This window comes from Perognathus longimembris, chromosome 1, assembly GCF_023159225.1.
Source record: "Perognathus longimembris pacificus isolate PPM17 chromosome 1, ASM2315922v1, whole genome shotgun sequence".
Taxonomy (NCBI): domain Eukaryota; kingdom Metazoa; phylum Chordata; class Mammalia; order Rodentia; family Heteromyidae; genus Perognathus; species Perognathus longimembris.
This window is the reverse complement of record NC_063161.1, coordinates 108576583-108604070: the sequence shown is the minus strand read 5'-3', so window position 1 is coordinate 108604070 and position 27488 is coordinate 108576583. Positions and strand designations below refer to the sequence as shown.

The following is a 27488-nucleotide window of genomic DNA, read 5'->3' as shown; positions in this document are numbered from 1 at the left end:
AGGAATTTCTGGGGATTACAAGGATAGATACATACAGAAAACTTAGGAATAAAAGGATATTGCAGGGGCTGGGTATATGGCCTAGTGGTAGAGTGCTTGCCTCACATACATGAAGCCCTGGGTTCCTCTGCACCACATATATGGAAAAACCCAGAAGTGGTGCTGTGGCTCCAGTGGTAGAGTGCTAGTCTTGAGCAAAAGAAGAAGCTGAAGACAGTGCTCAGGCCCTGAGTTCAAGCCCTGGGACTGGCAAAAAAAAAAGAGGATATTGCAAAAGTTATTCTACTTTGCATGAAGCACATGGTGACTTAGAGATCTTTGCAGGGACCTATAATAGAGTGTTTATATCCTGTACTCTAATTTTACACTTAGTTTTAAAGTCATTTAAAAAAATTTCACTGACACAGGGGCTGGGGATATGGCTTAGCAGTAGAGTGCTTGCCTTGCATGCATGCAGCCCTGGGTTTGATTCCTCAGCACCACATAAACAGGAAAAGCCAGAAGTGGCACTGTGGCTCAAGTGATAGAGTTCTAGCCTTGGGAAAAAAAAAAAGAAGAAGAAGAAGCCAGGGACAGTGCTTAGGCCCTGAGTCCAAGCCACAGTACTGCCAAAAAAAAATTTTTTTTCACTGACACAGTAGTTGTATGAACTTATAGAATACAATGTGATATGTTAGTACTGTATGCTGTTGTAGGGAGTACAGCTGACGCAATCTTGATTAGGGAAACATGGTAGGAAATGTTGAGGGGAGTAGATTAGGTCAACCTGACCCCAAAATTCTGCTTCTGTAAATAGCTTGCTTATTTGTTGCTTGTTCTACCCCTTTGTCAGCCCCCTATATCTGTGCTATGGTTTTACCTTTATAAACCCCAATTTGAGGTCTGCTCGGGGTCACGGTATTAGCTCCCAAGTCTGCACTGTGTCCCTGGCTGGTTAGTTTGCTTTTTGCTTCCCCAATAAATCCATCTTTTTGCTTGAGACTGTCTCTGAGTGGTGGACTCAGAAGGAGGGGAACCCTGTAACATATACAATGTGTAAAGATCAGAACTAGGTAATTAGCATATTCATCACCATGAGTATATTCGAACACTTATTTCTTTGAGGAATACTCAAAATTCTTTTCGTTAGCTATCTTGAAATATTTAATAAACTGTTATCAATCATAGTTATCTCGTTGTGCTATAGAACATTAGAGTTATTCTTCCTGCCCAACTTTCACTCTGCGTCTTTTAGTTATCCTCTCTCCATCTCTACCCACCACTCTTTTCATCCTCTGGCATCCTCTGTTCTCCACTTCTCTGAGATCAGATTTTTGAGCTTCCACATATATATGAGTATATTTGGTATTTGTGGTCCTGACTTATTTTATTCAACATAATGTCCTTCAGTTCTATCCATGTTGCCACACAGCTACAGGATTAACTATATGGTTGGTTAATATTCCACTGATGTGTGTGTGTGTGTGTGTGTGTGTGTGTGTGTGTAGATAGTTGTTCTATTTCTAGATTTTTAAAAAACCTCCATATTGTTTTCCATAAGGGCAATGCTAATATGATTCTCATCAGCAGTATGCAAGATTTTCTTTTCCTCCACATCCTACTATCACTTTTCTTTTTGCAAGTCCTGGGCCTTGAACTCAGGGCCTGGGAACTGTCCCTGAGCTTCTTTTGCTCAAGGCTAGCACTCTACCACTTGAGTTATAGTACTACTTCCATCTGTTTATGTGGTACTGAGTAATTGAACCCAGGGCTTCATGCGTGCTAGGCAAGCACCACAAAGCCACATTCCCAGCCCCTACTATCACTTTTTTGGTATTTTTTTTTTAACAATAGTCATTCTTACTAAAGTGAAATGATGTCTCATTGTGGTTGTGATAAGTTTACCTGATAATTAGTGATGATTAATTTCCATTATCAGATTGAGTGGATTGAGAAGGGCCTATGATATTAGTGAATTGCAAGTCTAGGTGTATCTTTAAGTTTGGTTAGGTTAAATCTAATGAATGGTTTAACTCAGTTATGAGTTTAAAATTTGAATAGGCTATTAAGAAGTGGAAGAACTATGGAAGGTGAGATGTGGTTGGGTGCAGTTAATCGCTAAGGATGTGTCCTTGGAGACTATATCTTGCCCTTATCCTTCTCTGGTGCTGCTCTGCCATGCCTTAGCCACCAGATGGACTGAAAACTCTGAAACCATGAGGCCAATAAATCTTTCCTGTTTCAGTTGCATACATCAGATATTCTTTCACAGTGACCAAAACCAACCAACAACAACCAAGCAGCAACACCAACAAAACTTCCCCCAATCCAACTAACTAAATGGTGATGTTGAACATCTTTCATATCCTGTTGACTATTTGTATATCTTCTTTTGAGAAACAGCTATTCAGATGATTTTCCATTTTTAGTCAGATTTTTTCTATTTGCTTCTATACTCTCATTAATTTAATCTGCTTTATATATAGGAGCTCTGTCAAATAATGGTAATTTCCATGGTAAAAGGTTATAAATGGCAAAAGAAAAAATTCGGAAACCACTAGGAAAAGGAAGGAGAAAAGAAACACACTCATGGTAGAATGTTAAGGTTATGGTCAGTTCTTGGGTAGAAGTTCTTAGAAGTCAGGATACTCATGCAAACAAATGAAACAAAATGAAAAAGGGCAAAGATTGGATCCATTACAAGAGAATATATGAAGTTGAACCCAGTTTTTTCTAGGTAGGTACTTTATCACTTTAGTCACACCACTAGCCTAAAAGATGAATTCTTTCATTTAAATATTCTTTCATTTCAACCCAAATTATGATAATATAAGCAGATATTTAGGTGCCTTATATCTAATATATGATGATAAGAATTTTGGATGGCTGAAATTATGATTAATTCATCCTCATATTTTCCATGTGGCCTTCACTACTTTTTCTGCCATTATTTCATTCAAGAGATTAATCTCTCATCTCCAATATCATCATTGCTAAAGTAAGGAGGCACAGAATAATGGTCATGACAAAGATCTAACACCTGAGATCTACTAACATCTCTCATTTCAATACATTGACCATGTAGATATAAAATATAGAAGCAGGGATGTATTCTGAATATAATGCTATAATCACATACTTAAAAGTGATGTGTGTGTATAATTCAGAAGTGTATATACTATTATACATTTAAGTATGTGTATAAATCAGAAGAAAGAGTCCTGCACATTAAGTAACACTATAAGATGGTATGTAGTGCTGACTCTAGACTTAGATAGCTATATAACTTTACTGGACCTCTTATTTACAAGCCATAAGATATTATGCAAGTTATTGGACCTCTCCATGTTTAGTTCTGATTTTATAGGATGGGGTGTTAGTGGTAGAATATACTTTCTTGAGAGGGTTACTGAAAAAGTTAGAATCTCCAAAGTTTTTGTAATAATAGCCTGGCATTATGATAGTAAAGGTAATTACTATTGTAGCTTCAAGGAGCTTGAATTCAGGTAATCAAGAGGGAATAGGGAAGGCATTCCAGGAAGAACCACGATCAGCAAAAGCAGAAGTGGAAATGAGCCTGACATGGGAAGGGTAAGATAGTAATGGTCAGAAGCTTGAGTTGAGGAAAGTTTTGTTGTAGGGGTGGGATAATAAATGAGCTGGGCTAGGTAAACTATGTCCAGCTGGAAAAAAAAAAAAAGACTGAAAAGCCTTGGCAAAAAAAACTTGTTCTGGTAAATAGAGACACCAAATTTGCATGATGAAGAAAAGTGTGTTTGAAGGATTAGAGCTGGCTGACTCCACTCTATAAATTCCTCATTGAGTGTTGTGAAGAAAAATAAAATATTAACTATGGGGGCTAGGAATGTGGCTTAGTGGTAGAGGGCTTGCCTTGCATTTATGAAGCCCTGGGTTCGATTCCTCAGCACCACATAAACAGAAAAAGCCAGATGTGCCTCAAGTGGTAGAGTGCTAGCCTTAAGCAAAAAGAAGCCAGGGTCAGTGCTCAGGTCCTGAGATTAAGCCCCAGGACTGGCAAAACAAAAACAAAAGATATTAACCATGTCAACTTCATGTTTTCTCTTGACTTTATCAAGAAGTCATTTTCAAGATTTCTGTTAGATTTTATCAAGTCCTTTTGGCATTTGGATACTCATTATTTCAAAATATATAGTTCATAGATACCACAAATGTCATTTTGTTACACAAATATTTAGAAGCAGTAAGGGAAAAATAACTGCAGACCTACATAAAAGCTCCCATCTAAATGCAAATTAGAGTGGTGGGTTCATACATGAGCAGATATTAGACAGAAGCTTAACCTATTAGACAACTTCTGTGACCAAACAATAGTTACTTAATTCTATTTTCAAAGGCTCAGGCAAGTCTAAGTGTATGGCCAAAATGCACCCCCTTTTCAGTCAGTTTATTTTTTGTGTTGATGTATTTAGGCTACAATGCCAGTTGTCCAATCAAATGCTCGGCTTAGCTGTCCTTTTTCAGAGCCTGTAGATGTGATTAACATGAACTATCAGTCTAGGGTATAATGCCAGTTGTTCGATCAAATGCTAGGCTTAGCTGTCCTTTTTCAGAGCCTGTAGATGTGATTAACATGAACTATCGGTCTTAGGAAAAGCCGATTACTTTCCCTAGTATAAGGAATTCTAATTTTAGACTTGTAAACCTCTACAATTCTGTGAGCCGAACATTTAGAATCAGTTTCTTTTTTCCTTCCAATCATCCCTTCCTTTCTTTTTGTTCATTTCTTTCCTTTTCTCCCTCTTTCTCCCACCTATTCCCCCTGTTGTTTTACCTCTCCACACCTCTCTTCCCTGCTCCCCTCTACCACTGGTTCTATTTCTCTTGAGGACTATTGATTCTTAACAACAGGCATCAGTTTTTCTGGCTTTCCCACTTCCTTAATTTGACTTTTAATCAAGATGGTTATTTCATTTTGAATTTCAAATTAAGTAAAAGTTCTGAGGTTTTTCTGTTTATAAGGAAAAGTATTTTAAAAATGTATTTTGAAATGTTTGTGAGATCCTGTTAACTCAAAAAAGCTACTCTCTCCCATATGATATTCTTTTTATGTGTCCACCTATAGAAAATATTTTGGACATTTAACAAGTTTTTGTTGCTCGGCTTCTCAAACAGATGTGTTTTCCTAATTATTCAGATATTAATCTCTTTCTGATAGTGTTTTTTCTCTAATGCAGGAATTACAAACTGATCACCCATTTGCTATATTAGCATATGGATTATTCAACCTGACTTGCTTGGTATTTAAAATATTTTCATCCCACATTTAATAACTAGGAGACTGTGAAGAAGCATCTAGATTCCATCTTCATGGCAATGGTAGGCTAGTGTTGAGTTGACAGAGTTTATGTTCTCAGTTGACCTCAGTCCCTTTACTCCCTGTCATACCAAGCCCTTTTGCTCATCTCATTGCCTACCTGATTCTGGGGAAATCAGAATTTATCTCCTCTGATCTCAGGCTTTCTTCTCAACATTTCTTCCCTATACCAAGGAGCTGAAGGAGTCACTACCATATATGGTAGGTTTTACTTTGTGTTATTATGACTGCGTACCCAGGAAACACACTTTAACAAAGGTAGGATTTGTTTTTGCCCATACTTCCAGAGGTATCAGTTTACCATGGTGGGGAGAGCATAGTGGAACAGACTAGCTCACATCATGGTGGCCAGGAGGCAGAACTGGCTTTCTCTTTCTCCCTTTTATTTTGCCCAGGCCTTTGGAATATGGCTGCCCACATTCAGATTAAGGCTTCCCCCTTATGTCATCTTTCCTGGAAATAGCCTCACAGACTCCCTAGAGGGGTACTTTAATAGACTAATCTTAATCTAATCAAGTTAGTAATCAAGATTAACCATCACACCATGAAACTCAAACACTGGTACCTCTCTTGATAACACATCTCTAGGCTACATAGACTATTTCCTAGGAATCCAGAATTTTCATTTTAAAGAAGTGAACTTTTAATCAGTTTGAGTCAAGATAATTTAATTGCTGAATTTGAGAAACTTAATATAACTGAATTCCAGTATAGCCATGCTTTAAGCTGCATTTGTGCCTTGGCACTATGCTCAGGCTTATGAAAACAAAGGATGCATTTTCAAGAATGACTTTCAGAGCAGCACAGAGAAATGGAGGAAATGGAGAGGGAGCACAGGCCCATGTCATCTCTTTCTATCATATTCTGTTTTTATGACTGCTAGATCTTATATGTGAACTGGACACAAGCCCTGGAATTTGAAGAATGTTTTCTAGGATTATGTTGATAATTAATATCTCTTGAATTGTGGTGATATACTAGGCAGAATTTAAAAATAGTAGTTTGGAGTGTTCTGAGTTACCAATATAAAATTACTTAGAAATTTCTCTGACATGTTTGTTCCATCTTGGTCAGATCACAAATTCTTGTGCCATACCATGTGATTCCTAAGTCATAAGAGGAAAGGCAGAGTTTCTAAAAAAAAGCCAGAAGTGCCTATTCATCTTGCTGCCAAAAGCACTACTTCTCAGGATCTGTGCTTTCCAGGCAACCAAACTTCATGATTACAGCAATTTCATATCTTTTGGCCCCCACATCACACCCTTTCTTTTTACACGAATTTTACCTTTATATCTATCAATCTTCTGAAGAGAGCCTAGAGTTGCTTTTGAAGCATAGGCCTCAGTAATATACTTTGTAACCATTGTTGCAATAAAGTTGACTATCTCTACTTTACTGGTGAAGTTTAACCAAGTTTCTAACTGTGAACACAAACATTCCTTATAAGAGTTAAGCAATACAGATATAACAAAAGATAGCATGAACATTTCTGGGCTGAAGAGCAGACACCATCTTTCTGTCCAACAAAGGCACTTGGGAGGCTGAGGCCAGAGGAACATGAGTTTAAGGCTCTGAGCTACATAGGGAGTTTGAGGCTAGTCTAGACCACATACTGAGATCCTATTTCAAAACATATACACACAGAGAGAAAAAGAAGAGAAAAAAGGAAAAAAGAAAGAATAAAATCATATCAATTGCAGTAAAAGTAGATACAAAATATTACTTTTATTTCATGTTAAATGAAATAAGCCAGATGCAGAAATACAATCACATATTTTCTCTATGCAGGATCCAGATTTATATATTTAAATAAAAGACATGAAAACAGAAGAAGAATAAGAAAGGATAGCAAAAGGATAACTATGATCCACGTACATTATATACATGCACAAAAACATCACAATAAAACCCATTACTTTGGGGCTGGGAATGTGGCCTAGTGTTAGAGTGCTTGCCTAGCATGCATGAAGCCTTGGGTTCGATTCCTCAGCACCACATAAATAGAAAAAGCCAGAAGTGGCGCTGTGATTCAAGTAGTAGAGTGCCAGCCTTGAGCAAAAAGAAGCCAAGGACAGGTTCAAGCCCTGAGTTCAAGCTCCAGGACTGGCAAAAAAAAAATCTCCCTTAAATACTACTTATTGAAATGAACTCTAAGAAATGGAAACACGTTTTCGTTGTTGTTGTTGTTTTTGTTGTTGTTATTGGTGGTAGTGAGGATGATGTTTGTTTTCAATTTGAGTTTCTTTTTCTTCTGGGAGGGGGTGAAAGAAAGGCACAGAAAGGGAGGGAGGAAGGGTGAATAAATGCAATCATTCAATTTAGTATATACTATGTATACTATGCACACTATATGTGATCTATGTAACTTGTAGGCAGGGATGGAAGGGGGAAACTGGGGGGAAGGGAAGGAAGGGGTGACATTATCCAAAAAAAAATAAATGTACTCATTACCTGACTTCTTTAGTGGCACCTCCCTCTGTACAATGCCTTAATAATAACAATAAAATTATTTTTTAAGTCAAAGTTCTGCTGAACAAATCCTGAATTATTCTCCTCTACTAATGCCCAATCTTGTCAAGTTTTGTTTGTCTTCTACTTTTCTCTTCCCCTCTTGTTCTTTCTGATCCTTCTTCCTTTGCTCTTTCTTTCTCCCTCTCTTTTATTGTCTCTAAATTTCTCTCATTTTTCCTCCCGCTTTCTTCCCTCTTTGTCCCTCTTCTTTCTCTGTCTCCTTCTCCTTGTTCCTGTCTTTCTCCCTCCCTCTCTCTTTTGACAAGAGTCCCTTCAACTACATAATTGTGGTCACATCCAAACTGAGACACATAAATGATAATGGACAAATAGGGCACTCAGATTTCATGGCAAATGAGAATATAGAAGTTATGACTGTCCCTTCTCTTCACTAATACAGCCCCAAACTCCACGGAATTAATCACAGATATCATTTCCTTTTCTACAAACAAGGCCAGTGTAGATTTGGGGAGAAGTTTACTAGATATGAACAAAAGGCAGTTGAGGAAAGCATCAGACAGACCTGTATGTGTTGAGGGGTTTTATAGGCAGGCTCCTCTCAGGAAACTAAAGACAGACAGAAGCAATCAGATGCTGTGTTCAGGGCTCAGACAGCAGGCATGCCCTGATACAGCTGGCATGCCCTGATACAGCTGGCACAGTGAATGGGAGTGGCTGGTGAGGGGACTTGCCTAGTAGATGCCCTGAGAGTACTGAGGTCTCCTTATCCCCAAACAACTCCTAAACTTTTCTCTTTTGCTCTTCCAAATCGGAGACTCAGATTCCTGGGAAACAAGGAGTCAGGCTTAACCTGGCTTATGCCCACAATAAGAAAAAAGAAGGATGACACATAAAGAATCCTCAAAAGGCTCCTGGAAACCTCTCACCAACAAACTCTCAAAACATAGTTTGTGATCTCCAAGAAGACATCCTTCACACCCATGGGGCTGATGAGAGTTTTGGCTCAAAGGACAAGGTACTATACCCTATTTCAGCCACAAGAACAGAATGTTCCATTCTCAAAGGTGAGTGTAAAAACCTTCAGGATGAGCTCAAAGCAGCTCTTAAGGCCCAGTGCTTTAATGTGAACCTGAGAACCCACTGGCCAGTCCTGGGGCTTGAACTCAGGGCCTGACCACTGTCCTTGGCTTCTTTTTGCTTAAGGCTAGCACTCTACCATTTGAGCCACAGCACCACTTCTGGCTTTTTCTATGTATGTGGTGCTAAGGAATCGAACCCAGGGCTTCATGTATGTGAGGCAAGCACTCTACCACTAGGCCATATTCCCAACCCCAAACTGTTTCATAATCATTACATGTTATTTAACAAGGATATAATTACAATGAAAAAATGTCTGCCATATCCTTATCAGTCTCAAGAGGAAGCTAGGTGTCTTGTAAGAGGGGATGTATGCTTTCTTTTTTTTTTTTTTTTTTTTTTGCCAGTCCTGGGCCTTGGACTCAGGGCCTGAGCACTGTCCCTGACTTCTTTTTGCTCAAGGCTAGCTAGCACTCTGCCACTTGAGCTGCAGCGCCACTTCTGGCCATTTTCTGTATATGTGGTGCTGGGGAATCGAACCGAGGGCTTCATGTATATACAAGGCAAGTGCTCTTGCCACTAGGCCATATCCCCAGCCCCAGATGTATGCTTTCTTGTTCTCATCATTTTAAATGCTGAGTGAAATACAAGTATATTTCATTTGATTATCACAATAACATTTTAAGGCATTCACAAGTATTTACATCCATTCTGTACATGAAACTAAGTTCCATGTACATGAGACTAAGTTCCATGGTGGCTAAGTATGTACTTGAGAGTTCTCTTTTTTCCTTTAAATTACTTTATTGTTGTTTTAGAGGTGATATGCAGTGGGGTTACCTTTACATATGCCAGGTAATAAGTACATTTCTTTTGCATAGTGTCATCTGTTCCCTCGTTCTCCCCCATTCCCTCCTTCCCATCTCCACCCATGAGTTTCACGGTTTACTTTCCTCATTGTCCAATTCAGCCAGTGGGCTCCACTGCTGTACTTTCCACCCATTTTCTACTGATTCTGTGTCCTTCCCTCGCCTTCCCTCAGATGTGCATGTGTATACATTGTGTATAAGGTGAGGAATATAGTCATCAGAAAATGAAAAGACAAATTAAGAAAAGGTCCTCTGTTTCCTTATCTTTGGAGTTGTACTCACGTTTTCAAAGTCAGTACAAAGAGCATTTGAAGTTCAAGTCATCTTATTTTATAGCTCATGTTCTTGACCACTGCCTAGAGTCACCTCCTGGTGCTTGTTAGGGTTTCATTTTTATGCCTGCCCTACCTCAAGGGCCTTTATATAGTTATTTCCTGTGGTCTAGTCCAGTTATATTTCATGATGAAAGAGCAAGAACTGGATGATCCTAAGAAACCCTATTTCTAAAGGAATATGATCTGATTACTCTCAAACTTCAAATGTTGAAATGCTCAGTCTTTCCTTCTAGACCCTTTTGTGTACCTTCCACATCTGATGCTTTCCATTCTGTGTTTGTTTTATTTACTGGCTTCTGGAGAAGCTCACAGTTCACAGAAGTCATCAGTGAGCAGCTCAATTTATGAGAATGAGTAGAAGAGACAGTCATAAGACAACTTCAAAATGCCTTTGAGAACAGAAGCAAGAAACCAGTGGGAGGATGTGTGGCTTTAGTTATTTTGATGCTGGTATTTGTGTCACAAACCAGGACATCATTTGATTGCTCTGTTCTGAATGTTCACACGGTCAGCAGCTGTGATGATAGGACTTGGATTATCCAAGACTAAGACTTCAACTCATCAATCCAACTTTTACTGAGTAGTTATAGGCAAATCACTGCTTTTTCTTTGATCTGGATATAAAGAAGAATCAGACAAACATTGAAAACACATGAAAAATAAGGTAATGATAAAAGCAAAAGCAAGCAGTCATAGAAGTATATAAGCAAATAGTATAAAGAGATCTTAAGAAATCAGATTGGAGAAAAAGACTTCCTTGGGATCTGGAATTGCCTTTGGAGAGAGGGTGAATTTGGGGCTGGAAGAGATCGAGAATAATGATATGTGGATGAAATACATAGCACAAAGAAGAAAGTGGGAAGGTTGCAAGCAAGTTGAGACCATAAGGTGAGTAAAGGATCCAGAATGGATCAGACAGAAGATCAAACTGTGGGATAAGAGGATAAGTACAAGGCTGGAAAGGATGTGAACACAGCTTTCAGTACCTCTAAAAGCATAAATGTTTCTCCCTACTGGTTGCACTCATAGGTGATACTCTAGGAGATCCTCAGCTCCAAAGCAGACTTCTACAGATCACTCCCACAACTGGTAACTATTTAATCAGCCATGTTGCCTTTTATTGTAAGAACAGCTATTTTCCTTTATTCTTAGCTCCTCAAGGTATAAAGGCTTACTTAGTTTGCCTTCATACTTCTCCACAGGGTAGAAAAAAAACAAATCAAAACAAAAGAAAAATCTAAACACTGATGTAAATAGCTACAAAAGATAGGCTCTAGTAATTCCTATATCCCTCATACACTGGGCCCTATTTTTCTACAGAGGTCCTTATGTAAGTGTTCTTCTAGAAAATCACATTTAAGGGCTGGGAATATGGCCTAGTGGCAAGATTGCTTGCCTCATATACATGAAGCCCTGGGTTCGATTCCCCAGCACCACATATATAGAAAATGGCCAGAAGTGGCGCTGTGGCTCAAGTGGCAGAGAGCTAGCCTTGAGCAAAAAGAAGCCAGGGACAGTGTTCAGGCCCCCAAGTCTAAGCCCCAGGACTGGCAAAAAAAAAAAAATCACATTTAACCCGAAGTACTTGCTGACACTTAGGCAGGAAATTACAAACAACAAAGAGTCAAGTAACAATTCTGAGGGGAAAAAATTAAATTCCCTGGATTTAGCCCTCCAGCTTTAGTCTGAATTAAGTTTCTCATAAAGAAACACTTCTGATGATTTTGTTGTTTGTTTTATGTCAGTTGTGGGGCTTGAACTCAGGCCTACACAGTGTCCCTGAGCTTTTTTACTTGAGTTAGCACTGCAGCACCTGAGCCACAGCTCTACTTCTATCTCTTTTTGGTGGTTAATTGGAGATAGGAGTTTCATGGACTTTCCTGTCTGGGCTGGCTTTGAACTATGATCCTCAGATCTCAGCCTTCTGAGTAGCTAGGATTACAGATAAGCATGAGCCACCAGTGCCTAGGAGTGCCTAAATTGTAATTTAAGAGAAGAGAGGTAGAACAGGTACCAGTGGCTCATACTTGTAACCCTAGCTACTCATGAGTGAGATCTGAGGATTGTAGTTCAAAGTCAACCCAGACAGGAAACTTTGTAAGACTCTTATCTTCAATTAATCACCAAAAAGCTGAAAGTGGCACTGTGGCTCAATTAGCAGAGCACTAGCTTTGGGCACCAAAGCTCAGGGACAGTGCTTAAGCTCTTAGTTTAAGGCCCAGTACTGACCACAAAACATGAGAGGAAGGGATAGAATGTTGAAGGATTGTTTTATCTAATTCATCATTTCATCCCCAGCTGGCTCTAAAATTTATGCCTATCTAATGTCCTATAAATCTTGTATGTCCTGTGAATCAGGAATATTTGATGGCTCATATACCATCTATCTATGTCAATAAAGTATCTACATATTTTTTCTTTCTTTGCTGTCTTACTCTTCTAAAGTTCTCACTTCTCTGGGGTCACCATCTAAATACCTGTTTATCACAGTCTTATCATTAGGCTCTGTCTTACCTAATGAAAATAGACATAATGATAACATAGTGAGTTTCCTACAAAGTCAAATTTAATCTGTACTGAAACTATCCTTTATCCTATATTAGGTCTTGAAAGATTCATCAGAATAACCTCTCACCCCACGGAGGCTATGTCCTAATCCCGAAAATGTGTGCATATGTTGCCTCACACAGCAAAAGACATTTTATAGATGGATAATATTAAAGACTTTGAGATGTGAAGATTATCCTGATGATCCAGAATGGGGCACATAATGAAATCACAAGGATACTAAAATGGTACAAAAGGGGCTGGGAATATGGCCTAGTGGCAAGAGTGCTTGCCTCTTATACATGAAGCCCTAGGTTCGATTCCTCAGCACCACATATATAGAAAATGGCCAGAAGTGGTGCTGTGGCTCAAGAGGTAGAGTGTTAGCCTTGAGCAAAAAGAAGCCAGGGACAGTGCTCAGGCCCTGAGTCCAAGCCCCAGGACTGGCAATAAAAATATAAATAAAGTAAAATGGTACAAAAGAAAAGAAGAGAGTTTTGATGAGAATGGAATAATGTGAAGTCAGCAGCCAAGGAATTCAGATGACCTCTAGAACTAGAAAAGGCAATAAAATGGATTATCCCTATTCAGTACATACTACGTGGGGAATGATCTATGTAACTTGTGAGCAGGGAGGAGAAGGGGAAATTAGAGGAAAACAAAGGAAAAAAGAGAAATATACTCATAACTTGACTTATGAAATGGTAAGCCTGCTATACAGTACCTTAATAATAACAACAAAATTATATTTAAAAAGTGGAATATCGGGGCTGGGGATATGGCCTAGTGGCAAGAGAGCTTGCCTCCCATACATGAAGCCCTAGGTTCAATTCCCCAGCACCACGTATATGGAAAACGGCCAGAGGGGGCGCTGTGGCTCAGGTGGCAGAGTGCTAAGCCTTGAGCGGGAAGAAGCCAGGGACAGTGCTCAGTCCCTGAGTGCAAGGCCCAGGACTGGTCAAAAAAAAAAAAAAAAAAAGTGGACTATCCCCTAGAATGTATGTGATATTGTCAACACCTTGATTTAAGTTTAGTGAGATCTATTTCAGACTTCTAAAATATTTAAATAGGTAAGTATAAGGTAAAAACTTTGTGTTGTCTTCCAGTAAGTTTGTGGTAATGATACAAAAGTACCCAGAAACATAATTTGATATAGAAGCAACCAGAAATTATATGCTTGGGGCTGGGAATGTGGCTTAGTGGTAGAGTGCCCACCTAGCATGCATGAAGCCCTGGGTTTGATTCCTTGGCACCACATACATGGAAAAAGCTGGAAGTGGTGCTGTGGCTCAAGTGGTAGAGTGCCAGCCTTGAGCAAAAATGAAGTCAAGGACAGTGCTCAGGCCCTGAGTCCAAGCCCTATGACTGTCCCCACCAAAAAAAAAGAAGTAAAAAAGGAAAGCAATTATATGCTTGGTGGTAAAATTGCCTGTGTCTTATGAAATGCATGTTTTTCTATGTGATAGTTGATTTTAGGTGACAAATAAGTGTTCTCGCAATTGAAGTTTGTAACCTAACTATTTGAAAATTTGATGGTGTATGATGTTCAAAAGTATGCAATTCACTTAAAAAAATACCTAGCATAGCCAGTCACAGCTCTTAACGATATTGTAGGAGACAACATTTCTTGGAAATACTCTATAATCAGATGACCGGCAGCAAAGCCAGCAAAGTAACATTCATCCTACTCACTATGGCATTACAGATGAGTCAGAGCGATTAGTGGCTGCTGTGGATATTTTCCAGGCCCATTTTCTATTCTGCAGCTCTCTACTCTGAGCCTGGAGCATTGATCTTTATACATGACATTAGTGGGCTCCTTGTTCTCTGACTTCTAGCTGGGTTTATCAAAGGACAAGGCACCAGAGAAGTTGAAGAGTAGGAGGAGACCGAGATTGGTACCCCTCTCTGCCTTTCAGAGTTGTTGCAGGTGGCAGCTTCTCTCTTCTGAAGGTCACAGCTCCCAAGTGGTGCTGTCCCCACAGCTACTTTCTCCTGGTTCCAGTAGACTCTCCAACAGTGGTAATGGCTCCCTGAATACTGAAGCTCCATGCCCTGTACTATTCTGTGATCCCTGTAAATTATTACCAAACCTTCATCATCAGTATCTTTATTATACCTTCCTCAAATGATTGCTAGAGCTGGGAAGTGGAGGCAGTGCTTACCTTGAGGGCCAATGATGGCTGAAGTAAGTTCTTTCACATTAGAATTCCTGAACACGCAACTGATATTTATGCCAGGCTGTAGCTTTAGATGCAGAACACCAGAGACCTGTAGAGTCCTTTTGGAGTCCTTCTGCAGCCGGTGTTGGCAGGAACATTATTTGGCCAGCATACTTCAGCCAAAGGATAAACTATAGTTTGGCAGATGAGCTCCACTTCATCTGTCCCTGGGGCCTTTAAGATACCAGTGTCTGTTTTCTTGTAAGAATCTGGACAATTAAAACAAGAAAAAGAGATTTTTTTTCGAATTCCTGTATACTGTGAAATGAATAAAATGATCATTAGCAATAGTAAGTAATGATGTTTTGCACTTATAAAAATGCTATATCCCAGAGATCATATTATTTTATGTGCACTGTATGATTCAATTCTTACAACTAAGATGCCAATTGTTGATGTCCCTAGTTTTAATTGGAGCTAATTGCAGATAGAGGTAGAGTGACATGCCCAGAGTCACAAGGATAATGACTGATGAGGCCAATATTTGAATACTATAAGGCTATGAATTTAGATCTTAACAGTACTCTAAGCTAAGTAGTAAAATATTATCTCCCAGAGCTGAGATGAAGCTTAATGGCAAAAGTGCTTACCTAGCAAGCACAATATCCTAGGTTTGATCCCCAGTATCAAAGAGAGAGGGGTGGGGGAGGGAGGGAGAAAGGGAGGAAGAGAGAGAGATAAGACAAAAATGCACAGTTAAAAATTATCTTCCGGGGCTGGGGATATAGCCTAGTGGCAAGAGTGCCTGCCTCGGATACACGAGGCCCTAGGTTCGATTCCCCAGCACCACATATACAGAAAACGGCCAGAAGCGGCGCTGTGGCTCAAGAGGCAGAGTGCTAGCTTTGAGCGGGAAGAAGCCAGGGACAGTGCTCAGGCCCTGAGTCCAAGGCCCAGGACTGGCCAAAAAAAAATTATCTTCCAGCTAGGGGCTAGAGAGCAGCAAGGGGATAGATATAAAAAATCACTAGATAATCTACATATCTCATCTTATTCAGTGCTTTTTCAAATATCTTCAGTAGAATTTTTACTTGCTGATTTTTTTCTTTACTCTGTTCTCTTTCAGATTAGGAAGAGAAAAAATAAGGATCTGGACAATGTCTATAAATAGGCAAGAGTTGGGTTATTTATTATGGTGTTCTCCTGAATATATATACACTCATATTTAACACACACATACATACATATGAGTTCATTCATGGATACATGTCTGTGCAGTGTAAGCTGGATAAATTAGTTATGTATGATTCTCTATGGTCTAGAAAATTACTAAGTGACATGAGACAGACCCAAAGAAACATAGCCTCTATGGTTTCCCTCATCAGGAATAATTAGTACAAATCTAGCAGATCACAATAACTCAATTGCTATGTACATATGAACACATAAGATGATGCTAAATGAAATGAACTCCAAGCTATGGAAACAAGTGGTTTGTCACTGTTGTTGTTATTTTCAACATACCATGTGAAATTATGCGCTTTTTCTTTTGTCTTTCTTTCCCGTGGTTAAACCCCTGATGTCACTATAACTGATTTTAGTACCCTGGATATTGTACATATGTGCATTGGAACGAGGAAAGGGAAAGGGAATATCAAAATGGAGAGACAAAGGATAAAAAGACAAACCAAGGCAACAGCAATACATACAAAACAGTATGGTGAACAACAGCAATACTTACAAAACTATATGGTGAAAAACTCATGAGGGGGAGGAAATTAGGGAGGGGGATGGTGGACGGAAAAACGAGGGAAGAGGTAACAAGTTGGATAAGAAATGTACACACTGCCTTACGTATGAAACTGTAACCCCTCTGTATGTCACTCTGACAATAAAGAAATGAAAAATAGATAAATAAAACAGATGATGGTAATGTTGAGAGGACCAGTAACTACCTAATAATCACAGATAATGCCTTAAAATAACAAATGAACACCATAGGTAGATATATGAGAGGGAATAAGTACTTGTTTTCATTTCATAGTAATATTTCTTTTTTTTTTGGCCAGTCCTGGGGCTTGGAATCAGGGCCTGAGCACTGTCCCTGGTTTCTTCTTGCTCAAGGCTAGCACTCTGCCACTTGAGCCACAGCGCCGCTTCTGTCATAGTAATATTTCTTTAAAAGATAGAATTTCAATACCATCTTTGAAGAAAAGATGATCTTAAATTCACAGCACATAGGCTGATTCCAGGACTTGACTATTGGGAATAGTAATCCTATCGTATTGCATATTAAAGAAAGTATTCAAGAGCAGTACACTGTGAGTGAACTTTTGCCAGCTCTGCAGACTGACTCAGGACAAGAAGCTGGTCTTGAGGGCCGAGATGACTAGTGACTCCGAAGTAGGAAAGCCAGGAATCAGGAGCTTGGCTGAAGTTTCCCCTTTGGGTATATAAATGAAGATGGAGATGGAAGTGAGCTAAGGAATAAGCAACCTTTAAAGAAGGGTACTTTTTTTATACACTGAGATGCCCCCACAGCACCTTTCTCACTTGGGAAATGACTGAAGAGGTATTATATCAATAACACACACTGGGGAAACTGGGTTAAGGGTAATATTCTCAGAAAAGACAAGTAAATATTAGAATTTCAGAAGTGGAAGTGATCTTAAAATTCAAAATCTAACTTCCTGCTCAATGAGAAGTCTCGTCAGCAAGTCTGCAAGATAAGTATCTTGAAGAGTGTTCCCTGCACTTGAAAACAGTGTACATTCTACAGTTGGTGCATCTCAATTAGGACAGGATGACTAATTGTGTTGTTCAAATCTTATGCATTTTTATATGTATTTGTTCTATCAATTCTTATAGAGATGAGTCAAAATCTCAAATATAATTATGGTCTATTTCTCTTTTTTTTCTGTATTTTTCAGCATTTTCTGTTTAATATTTGAAGCTATGTTTACACACATGTAGGATTGTTATCTCTCCCTACTGACTTTTACAATTAGGCAATGTTCCTCTGTGTGTGTGCAGACGTGTATGTGTGTGCTGGTCCTGGGGCTTGAACTCAGAGCCTCGGTGCTGTCCCTGACCTTTCTTGTTCAAGACTAGCACTCTACCACTTGAGTTACATCTCTGCTTTCTGCTTTTTCTTTGGTATTAATGGGACATAAAAATCTCATGGACTTTACCTGCCTGGCTGGTTTCAAACTGTGATCCTCAGATCTCAGCCTCCTGAGTAGCTAAGGTTAAAGGTGTGAGCCACCAGCACTGACAATGCTTCTCTTTTGTTAAATCATGCCAATTCTTTTTTGAATATATATTAATCATAAAAGATAGTGGGTTTCATATATGCAATATGTAGGAATGGGTTTTATACATGTAAATAATGTACTTTGATTGTTTTCACCCTCCCCCAACTATGGTTATTTATTCCCCTCCTCCTCCTGATCTCCTGCTTTCCCTAGTAATTCCTTTTCTACTTTTATGGTCTCTTTTGGTTGTTGCTTTTAGATTCCACATGAGAGAAAACATGCAAGCCTTTTCTTTCTGAGTCTGTCTTATTTCATTTAATCTGATGACTTCAGTTCCACCCATTTTTTTCTACACATGACATAATTTCATTTTTTCTTCCTTACACATAATATAGCCACATTTTCTTTATCCATTCTGCTGTTGGGCACATAGGCTGTTTCCATGACTTGACTATTGGGAATAGTGCTGCAATAAATACAGGTCCTGGGCTGGGAGTATGGCCTAATGGTAAAGTGCTCGCCTCAAATAAATACAGGTCCTGGCATGCATCTCCAGAGTAAGCCGACTGTGATTCTTTTGGGTATATATACTCAGGAGTGGTATAGCACAACTAGATTAGTTATATTTTTAGTCTTTTGAGGAACCTATATACTGAGCCTCATAATGGCTTACTAATTTGAATAAACTCTTGCTTTTTATATTTTTTCTTCTATTAGGTAGTACTGGAGTTTAAACTCAGGGTTTGATGCAGGCAAGTGGTACTACTTGAGAGGCATGCCTTTGGCTCTTTGTTGCATTGGTTACTATCTAGGTAGGTTCTCTTTTTGTGCTCAGGATGGCCTGGGCTGTGAGTCTTCCACTTGTGCTTCCCTGAATTGCTGATGATAATAAGCATTTGCCACTGTATCCAGCCATTGTGCACACCCCAGATCTGAGATAACTGGCATATGCCACTCCTCTTAGCCATAGGTTGAGATGGAGTCCTGTAAACTTTTATGTCTAAGTTGGCTTTGAACTGTAATCCTTTGATTTCTCCCTCCTATGTAGCTAGAATTTTAGGCTTGAGCCACAATTCTCAGCTTGCTTCTTATCATAATCACTATTTTTTTGATACTAGCCATCAGCTTGCTAGCTAACTTTTGGCAAAATACATCTATAAGTGAAAGCTCCCATTTCCTCTAGCAGCCATCTTTACCATGATTAGACAATAAGCAAATAATCCTTTCATTGGGAAGCTCATCCTTGAATCAGAATATTCTTTTATAAAATAATTGTATTGTTATTTTTAAGATGTCATACAGAGGGGTTACTGTTTCATAAGTATTGAGTATGTTTATTTTTGGACAACAACCAGGATATTCTTTCAAGCTTCAACTTGTTGCTGCTTATCTGGTTTAGTCAAATAGCATATGGTAAGCACAATAGCTAAAACCATGCATGTCAGAATCTGAAAGGTTTGACTAGGCTTTTAGCCAAGGGTTAGTTACATAATATTTCAAGCCCTCCGATTCTGATCTTTAGTTCCCATTGGCAAGCCCACTGTGTTCTACTGCCTGTCAGATGTCTTTCCATCTCAAGAGTTCCACTAACCTTGACTACCTACCTACTTGTAGCTTTGGTTAAGTGCTGATTTGTTTCCTTTTTCTCTGGTTAGCTTTTTATTCTCATACAATTTTATAGTCTCATACTATTTTCTGCTTTAGATTTCCACAGACTAATTAGTTTTTGTTTCTTTCATTGACTTTGGCTATTGAAGATATTATGATACTAGGGACTACCATTTCTGAACTAAAAACATAGTGTGTATGTGGTATTATTGCCCTTATTATCATAATAATTGTGAATAAGGTGAAAAAATGCTTTACTGACCTTGGTCACAGGGAATCCAGGCAGGGTCCTAATAATTCCTGAAACAAATCTTTGAGGATTACTTATACTTCATCTGTGAAGCAGCTAGGAAGGGAATGTCAGGTTGGAGTTTGTAGCTCTCAGGGGCTTTTCCTTCTTTGAAAGTCAAGACTTTGTTTCCTTGACTCCTTATTTCATTATTTGCTTCTTTCTCTTAAGGGAAAAGAAAGACATTGAGAGCAGAGATGGAGCTCCATCAGTAAGTTACTTTAGCAAATGCCTCTCCTGGCCCTTACAGGTATAAACAACTTTTCACTTCCACACTGCTTTTTTCCTACTCTTTCATCTCTGTGACCTTTATCTTCCTCTTCTGTGGTGAAGGTCTGAAATTTCAATGCAGTGTAACTCCACTCATTGAAGTTGCACTCTTGTCTATTTCAGACTTTTTTTGGGGGGTGGGGAATCTACTGAAATGAGAACTAATTTTCATTTTAGCATGTGTTACTGAAATACAAAATGTTAAGCATTCTGATAATTATTAAAGATAAAGATAATTATAAAACATGAAAATTCATTGGAATTGTCTCTTTTTCAAATTGTTCATGAATCTGAGGATGTGTATGGATTATAATTAGAATGTTTCAATGAGATAGGGTTCATATTCATTCTACTTCTATGTTTCATTTTTTTGTTTGTTTGTTTTTTTTGCCAGTCCTGGGCCTTGGACTCAGGGCCTGAGCACTGTCCCTGGCCTCTTTTTGCTCAAGGCTAGCACTCTACCACTTGAGCCACAGCGCCACTTCTGGCCATTTTCTATATATGTGGTGCTGAGGAATAGAACCTAGGGCTTCATGTATGGGAGGCAAGCACTCTTGCCACTAGGCCATATTCCCAGCCCTATGTTTCATTTTTTGTAACCAAAAGGACTAAGGAATATTGTTCATATACGTTACCTGAATAAAACTAGAAACAGTTTTATTATAGCAATGTCATTCTTTGAATGACATGCTTACTTATTTGAGACAGACTCTTACTTTCAGTCCAAACTGACCCTGACTTTCTATGCAGCACAAGCTGGCCTAGAATTCTTGATCCTCCTGGCTCAGACTTCTGATTTCTTGATGTGTGCTTTTTAATGCCTGGCTGAATAGCATAGTTTATAAAGGCAAAAATTACTCTCATTTAGGGGCTGGAAATGTGGCTTAGTGATAGAGTGCTTGCCTAGCATGCGTGAAGCTCAGGGTTCGATTCCTCAATACCACATATACAGAGAAAAGCCAAAAGTGGTGCTGTGGCTCAAGTGGTAGAATGCTAGCCTTGAACAAAAAAAGCTCAGGGACAGTACCCAGGCCTGAGTTCAAGCCTCAGGACAGACAAAAAAAAAAAAAGAAAAATCCTCATTTTTATTATTAGCTGCTACTGTACTCAAGAGTCCTTAGTGTCCTTCAGTTTTGATGGTTTCTTTACCACTTGCTTTGTAAAAGAATTAGTTAATCATGTGAGTTCTGCAGGGCATCAAAGCTTCTGATTGCTCTTGTCTTCACCACTATGGCGATTTTATTGTAGCCTTGGGAGGGTAATGGACAGAATTAATGGCCACTAACTAATTGAGGAAGAGATAGTCATTATGAAGATGGAGAAAGCATAGTAAAAGAGGAAGTATTGTTGGGCATTGGTGGCTCACACCTATAATCCTAGCTACTCAAAAGGCTGAGTTCTGAGGATGGTGATTCAAAGCCAGTGAGGCAGGAAAGTCCCTGAGACTCTAATCTCCCATTAACCACCAGAAACCTGGAAATGGCTTGTGGCTCAAAGTGATAGAGTGCTAGCCTTGAGCAAAACCACTCAGGGACAGTGCCCAAGCCCTGAGTTCAACCCCATGACCACCACCAACAACAACAAAAAGAGGAAGTACTATTGGGAAACTCCTAGAGTCTTGCCTGGCAGGCGCATTCTCGGGTTTATCAACACTGGGAAAGAGTAGTTGGGGAAGATGAAGATCTAGAAATGTATTTCTTAAAATTGACCATTTCTTATGTGTTGCTCAGGATGTCTTTGTGATCCCCATGACCCCCAACCTCCAGTGTGGTGAGCATTACTGTAAGGATCAAATCTTTCCACACTTGACAAATCCTAGATTCCGCTGAGGGAGTAAGTAGGATATCTTCCAGGAATAAGAAGTCATATCAGCCTGAAAGACTGGGACAAAGATGGCCTCCAATTTCCCAAGAGACCCTAGAAACACTATAAAATTCAAACAGGGATCAATAAACATGGGGATAGTGATTTAGGTCTCTAGTACATTAGAGGATCCTGAGAACAGTTTTCTTTCCTCATATTAGTTGAACCCAGACAAACATCAGTGTTTAAAAGCCCTTCCCTGCTGATCCCAGGATGAAGGAATTGCAAGTTATACTTACTTCTTAATCAATAGTTCTCCTGGTGGCTGATTGATGATAGAAGTATGGGAAGGTCACTGTCACTCTAATAACTAGGACTCAGAGTTGAGGTGTGGCTCAGTTGGCAGAGCACTAGCCAATGAGAAAGGGGGGGGGGGGAATCGTTCAACTGAATCTCTGAACACTTTCTCTATGCCAAGAACCATGCTTAGTTCTTTACCTCTTTTAATGTTGACAATAATCCTGTGTATTAAGAGCTACTATCATTTCACAAGAAAAAAAAATCATGAGATTATAAAATGGTAAATAACCACTCAAGGATACAGATGGAATCAACATTTACCATCACATCTAATCCTTCTCATATGTTCTTCATACCTGATCTAGTCATATCATTGCTGCCAAGATCAATGGCCTTTGTGAGCCCAAACTCTCATTTCTCCAGAAAACAGAACAGATCCCTAAGGACAAATATGTGAGAAGTGAAGGGCCAGATAGTAGTGCACACATCTTAAGCCACAAGACTCGATAGGCACAAGCCAATCAACAAGCTAACTACCCTTTCGTGGGGGTTACATGCCTTGAGCTAAGGCCTTTTTCAGAATAAACAAGATAATGGATGCAGGAGAGAAAGTCTTCAGATTTAGATTGGCTTTGTTTGGGGTAGAGACAGCGTGGCATTTAGAGAGCTGAGGACAGCCATTGTGTTAACTAGGCTTGCTTGGATCACTACTTGACATCATGTGTGATGGAGAGGACATGGATTTAAGCTGAATTTTCTAAACTTTTAACTTTTTATGACTCAAAATAAGAAAAAAATATTTACAGAATGATCTAAAATCTCCACTTTTCACCCCTAAAATAAGAGTTTACTAAACAGCACTTAGCCCTACTAAGTGATGCCCTAGTCTACTTTATTCTATTCAGTCATTTTGGTGGGCTAGAGGGAATGTCTAGTTCTACTTTATCTCATTAATTGTATAAACTATAGTTTTAAAACTTAGAGGTTTTTTAAACTAGAGGAATAAGCTACTATAAAAGAGCAGCTTACTTGTGGAATCATTTTGGGAGAGTGAACTGTGAATTATACCCTTCCCACCTTTCATGGCCTCATTTTCCTGGCTTAATATCTAACCTCATCTAATTTCCATAACTCCTACCACTACTTACCCATACTTCAGCTGCATTATACACAGATTTTTTTAAAAGTAATTCTGAGCAGGTGTTCTTAACCCTTCTGAGAGACCTGTCTCCTTAAAAACCATTCTCCAGATTCTGTTTGAGCTACTATTAATAGGTTTCTGTTACTTGCAGCCAAAACAAGTCCTCTGTTGGAGTGATACCTCCATGGACTGTAGTCCTTCTGGCAACCACTTAATCTTTGACCTTCACAATGAGGTACTTGTAGTCCCAAGCAACCCCACTGATAACCTGGTAACCTGGCAGTGGTGCTAGCCTGTCTCTCTGACTTGAATTAGGGAGATATGGAATAAAGCCTTCCCCAGTGGCAGCTGCTTCCCCAGCAGACTGGTTCTCTCTCTGGGTGAGGGTGTATAATTTTCTCCTTTGTGCAAATTGGCTCCTATTTCTTCAAGCTTGCTACAACCTTCAGTGTCAAAAAAAAAATCACACGCCAGGCTCACATTGCTGCAGTGGTCTACTACGTATACTTCCTTAGGGACTGTCACTGAATAATGACATTCAAATGGTGCAGCAGCTATTAAAGGTTCATTTGTTCAAAGATTAAAGTCCTATGTGATCTGAGTTCAGACTGGAGAAATCCAAAAAGGAAAGACATTTTTATTGTTGTCCACTTTTTCCAGAATGAGAGCTGAGACCCACGCCACCCTCATCTCCCAGGAAATCCCTGTCATTTTTGAACATCCACCTGAGCTCCTTTATCTCCTTCACCTCATCCCCAGAGAAAGAGGCGGGGGAGTGGGGCTAGATCCACTGCCTTGAGGTGCTCCCTCCTCTGCTCTTCCTTGGGAACCCCCTAGCAGGAGCTTCTGATGGACAGTACTGATGCCCTCCCCCCAACTCCATAGAGCCCAGATGTCATTCTCCATCATTCTCTGTGTCAGCATAGTCCATTTTATTTCACTGCCTTAACAACACGTTCATTTTCTTCATTCTGTTCCCATCAATGCATACCTGCTAAATGCTTTGCTTTTAGCATATGAAACTGAAGCACAGAAAAGTTAAACAACTCGCTAAGATTTCATTGCCAGGATCGGTCTAAATATTTCTCTAAGTCTTAAATGCTGTTTAATACTGCATTCAACAAACCCACTGTAGATGTTTTCTACTTTATATCAATAAAAGAAAATAGAATTAATTCTGAATGGATATCAACTATGTAACAAATGTGTCATATTAGACACTTTATGTCTATATCATTTAACCCTGAAAACAAGACATGAAATATGTGTCATCATGAGGTGGTACAGTTGAGGAAACTAGCTTAGAAAAGTTAGCTCAATAACCAAGTTAATAAACTTGAAATTCAGAGCTAGTTGGTGCTTGACTTCAAAAATCAGTAGTTGCTCACCAAACTGTATTTCCCAAAATGGGAGGCATGAACCACTCAAAATAAGATAAGCAGAACCAAAGCTTAATGGGAGTTGATTTATTTACAAAGAAACTTATTCTCTTTTCAAACTGATTTTGATCCCTTTATATATAATCTACAACTAGATCCATATCTTTATCATAACTTTCCCTTTCAATAAAAGAGGAAGTTTCTGGGAAGATTACTATTATCAGGACAGACTTTATAACACTGCTTTATTTTTATTATATTTAAATTTGTTATATTTTATTTATTTGCTTCTGTGGCACTGGTCTGCATTTATACAGAGGAAAAAATTTAAACCTAAGTGGTTTGGAACATGGCTCAAATGGTAGAGTGCCAGCCAATGAGATACTAAATTCAAGTCTCAGTCTTCGGAAAAAAAAAAAAAAGACAGAAGGAAGACAGGAAGGAAGGGAGGGAGGGAGGGAAAAAGAAAAACTGAGTTGATTTAAATAACTCTAAAGATAGCATAAAGTAAACAAACATGGTAACATTTGTGTGGATAGCACTTGTGTACATAAAGCATGAGAAACTGTACAAAATTATGCTGTTTCTATCATTAATGAATGGGTAGTCTATGATGGAGGCATGGGAACATCATAAAGTACTTTTTAAGTTATCATTGATTGAATCAAATTAGATTCTGTAGGGTTTGCATCATTCATTAATTTATCCAATCCAATTATTAAATGTTTCTTTAAGTCTTAAATGGTGTTAATCGTTGCAACCTACAAACCTACTATAGAAATTTTCCACTCAGAAAACATTCTTCTAAGAATTCCCTATAAGGAATGAAGCATAGCATTGTATTTTATTGTATTTTTAAGCATAGCATTCTAGTGACAGATTTTTTTAAGTTCAAATCCTGACTATGTAATTTCAGTATACAACACTATAAGGAAAAAACAAAACATAGCATTTAGTAACAGATATACCTGAGTTCAAATCCTGACTACATCGAGATTAGAAGCCCTTTGACTGGGAGCCTATAATTGCATCTCTGTTAATTACAGACTCTTTTGTGTAAAACGAGGTTAACATTGATCTCTTGGTATTGTGGGGGAAATGGCAAGGTAAAGCATATATAATGCCCAGGTCTGGTGGCAACCAGGCATTTGGCAAGCATTCTCTTGCACCATCTTTTACTTTGGGGGAAGGTAGTAAATCATATATGAAATACATAGCCATCTTTTATGAGCCCAAATATTTTACTAACCAAGACAGTCCATTTCCTGACTTAAAACCCACAGTATAAGTAATTTATGCTTGTTGCTTTGCATCATTTTGATCTAATACCTGACAGAGCAATGTAAGTGAAGGAAGGATTTTGTTTTGGTTCATGGTTTCAGAAGGTTCAATTCATGGTTAGCTGTCCTCCAGTACTGGGGCAGAACAGCATGGCAGCAAGAGCATGTGAAGGAAGAGGCTGCTCACTTAGGGGAGACAGGAAGCAGAGAACAGGTAGGAACCTGGGACCAAGTAGTAACCTTGAAAGGCACACTCTAGGACTTCTCTCTCCTCCTGCTAAAATGGTGTCATTGATTGGGGACCAGGCATTCAGAACAAGAGTCTGTGAGAGACATGTCATTTAAAAATAAAGTGATCCAAACTTCTTTCTGGCAATAAACTCCTTTATCCACTCTAACAAACAAACAAATAAATAGATAAAGCATCTGACCTAAACCCAAGTGATTCATACCTGTAAACCTAGCTACTCACGAGACTGAGATCTGAGGGTCACAGTTCAAAGCCAATCCTGGCAGAAAAGTCCACAGGACTCTTATCTCCATTAAACCATGCAGAAAAAGCTAGAAGTGGCACTGTGGCTCAAATGGTAGAGCACTAGCCTTGAGCACAAATAGGCTCAGGAACATCCCCCAGGCCCCGAGTTCAAGCTCCAGAACTGAGGGAACAAATAAACCTTGCAAATATTTATCTCGTCTCTATTTGTCTTAGCTAGCCACAACTAGAATATTAATATACCTGTTCTACAAAGATCTATGATATAGAGCAAATATTATGTAAGTGAAGAACTCATTTGTGCAAGTGGGGAACAGATATCATATATCTAGAATATATAAAGGGACTTTGTGGTTCAGGATTTCCTGTGTTATGGAATCCACTACACACTTGTGATAACATGGTCTCATATACTGGGACCCACAGTCTCCATAATGAGACCTTGTTAAGGATAGATCCTTTTGTGATGAGAACCATCTCTATACACTTCAGTCCCCATACGGAACAAAATCCTTGAGAGACTCATAAGTCATCAAAAATGTATTAACTATTGCCTGTATGCCACATCTAGAAGCTTTCTACTATTTTCAGTCTTCCTAGAGCATCTCCTATTTTCTTGCAGATGTTGAGCAGGAAACAGAGAAGGAGCTAGGACATGCAGAGAAGGTGAGCTGCTGTGTGTGAGTACGGAGAACAGGATAGACTTGGATGTACACTGTACTGAATCTGTTTAGCAAATTTATTTACCACACTGTGGTTTCTTCTCATAAGGCGGGAACATCTGCAACTTCCTCTGGAACTCCCCTTAGTATACAGCAGAACTCCCCTCTTCACTGCCCAGGTTTAAAAAAAAAACACATGTATTTTCATTTTT

At 39.0% G+C, this 27488-nt stretch overlaps 1 protein-coding gene across 1 annotated transcript in view; it reads right to left on the bottom strand.

The window, feature by feature from the left end:
- Window positions 1-6558: 6558 nt before the first annotated feature.
- The window catches only part of Pdcd1lg2 (programmed cell death 1 ligand 2), a 33375-nt gene continuing 12445 nt past the window's right edge, over window positions 6559-27488 (bottom strand). Inside the window, 6 exon segments of the mRNA XM_048347807.1 lie at window positions 6559-6756; window positions 12541-12602; window positions 14801-14908; window positions 14911-15068; window positions 23681-23739; window positions 23742-24016. Of these exon segments, the coding sequence (XP_048203764.1) occupies window positions 6559-6756; window positions 12541-12602; window positions 14801-14908; window positions 14911-15068; window positions 23681-23739; window positions 23742-24016 (860 nt within the window).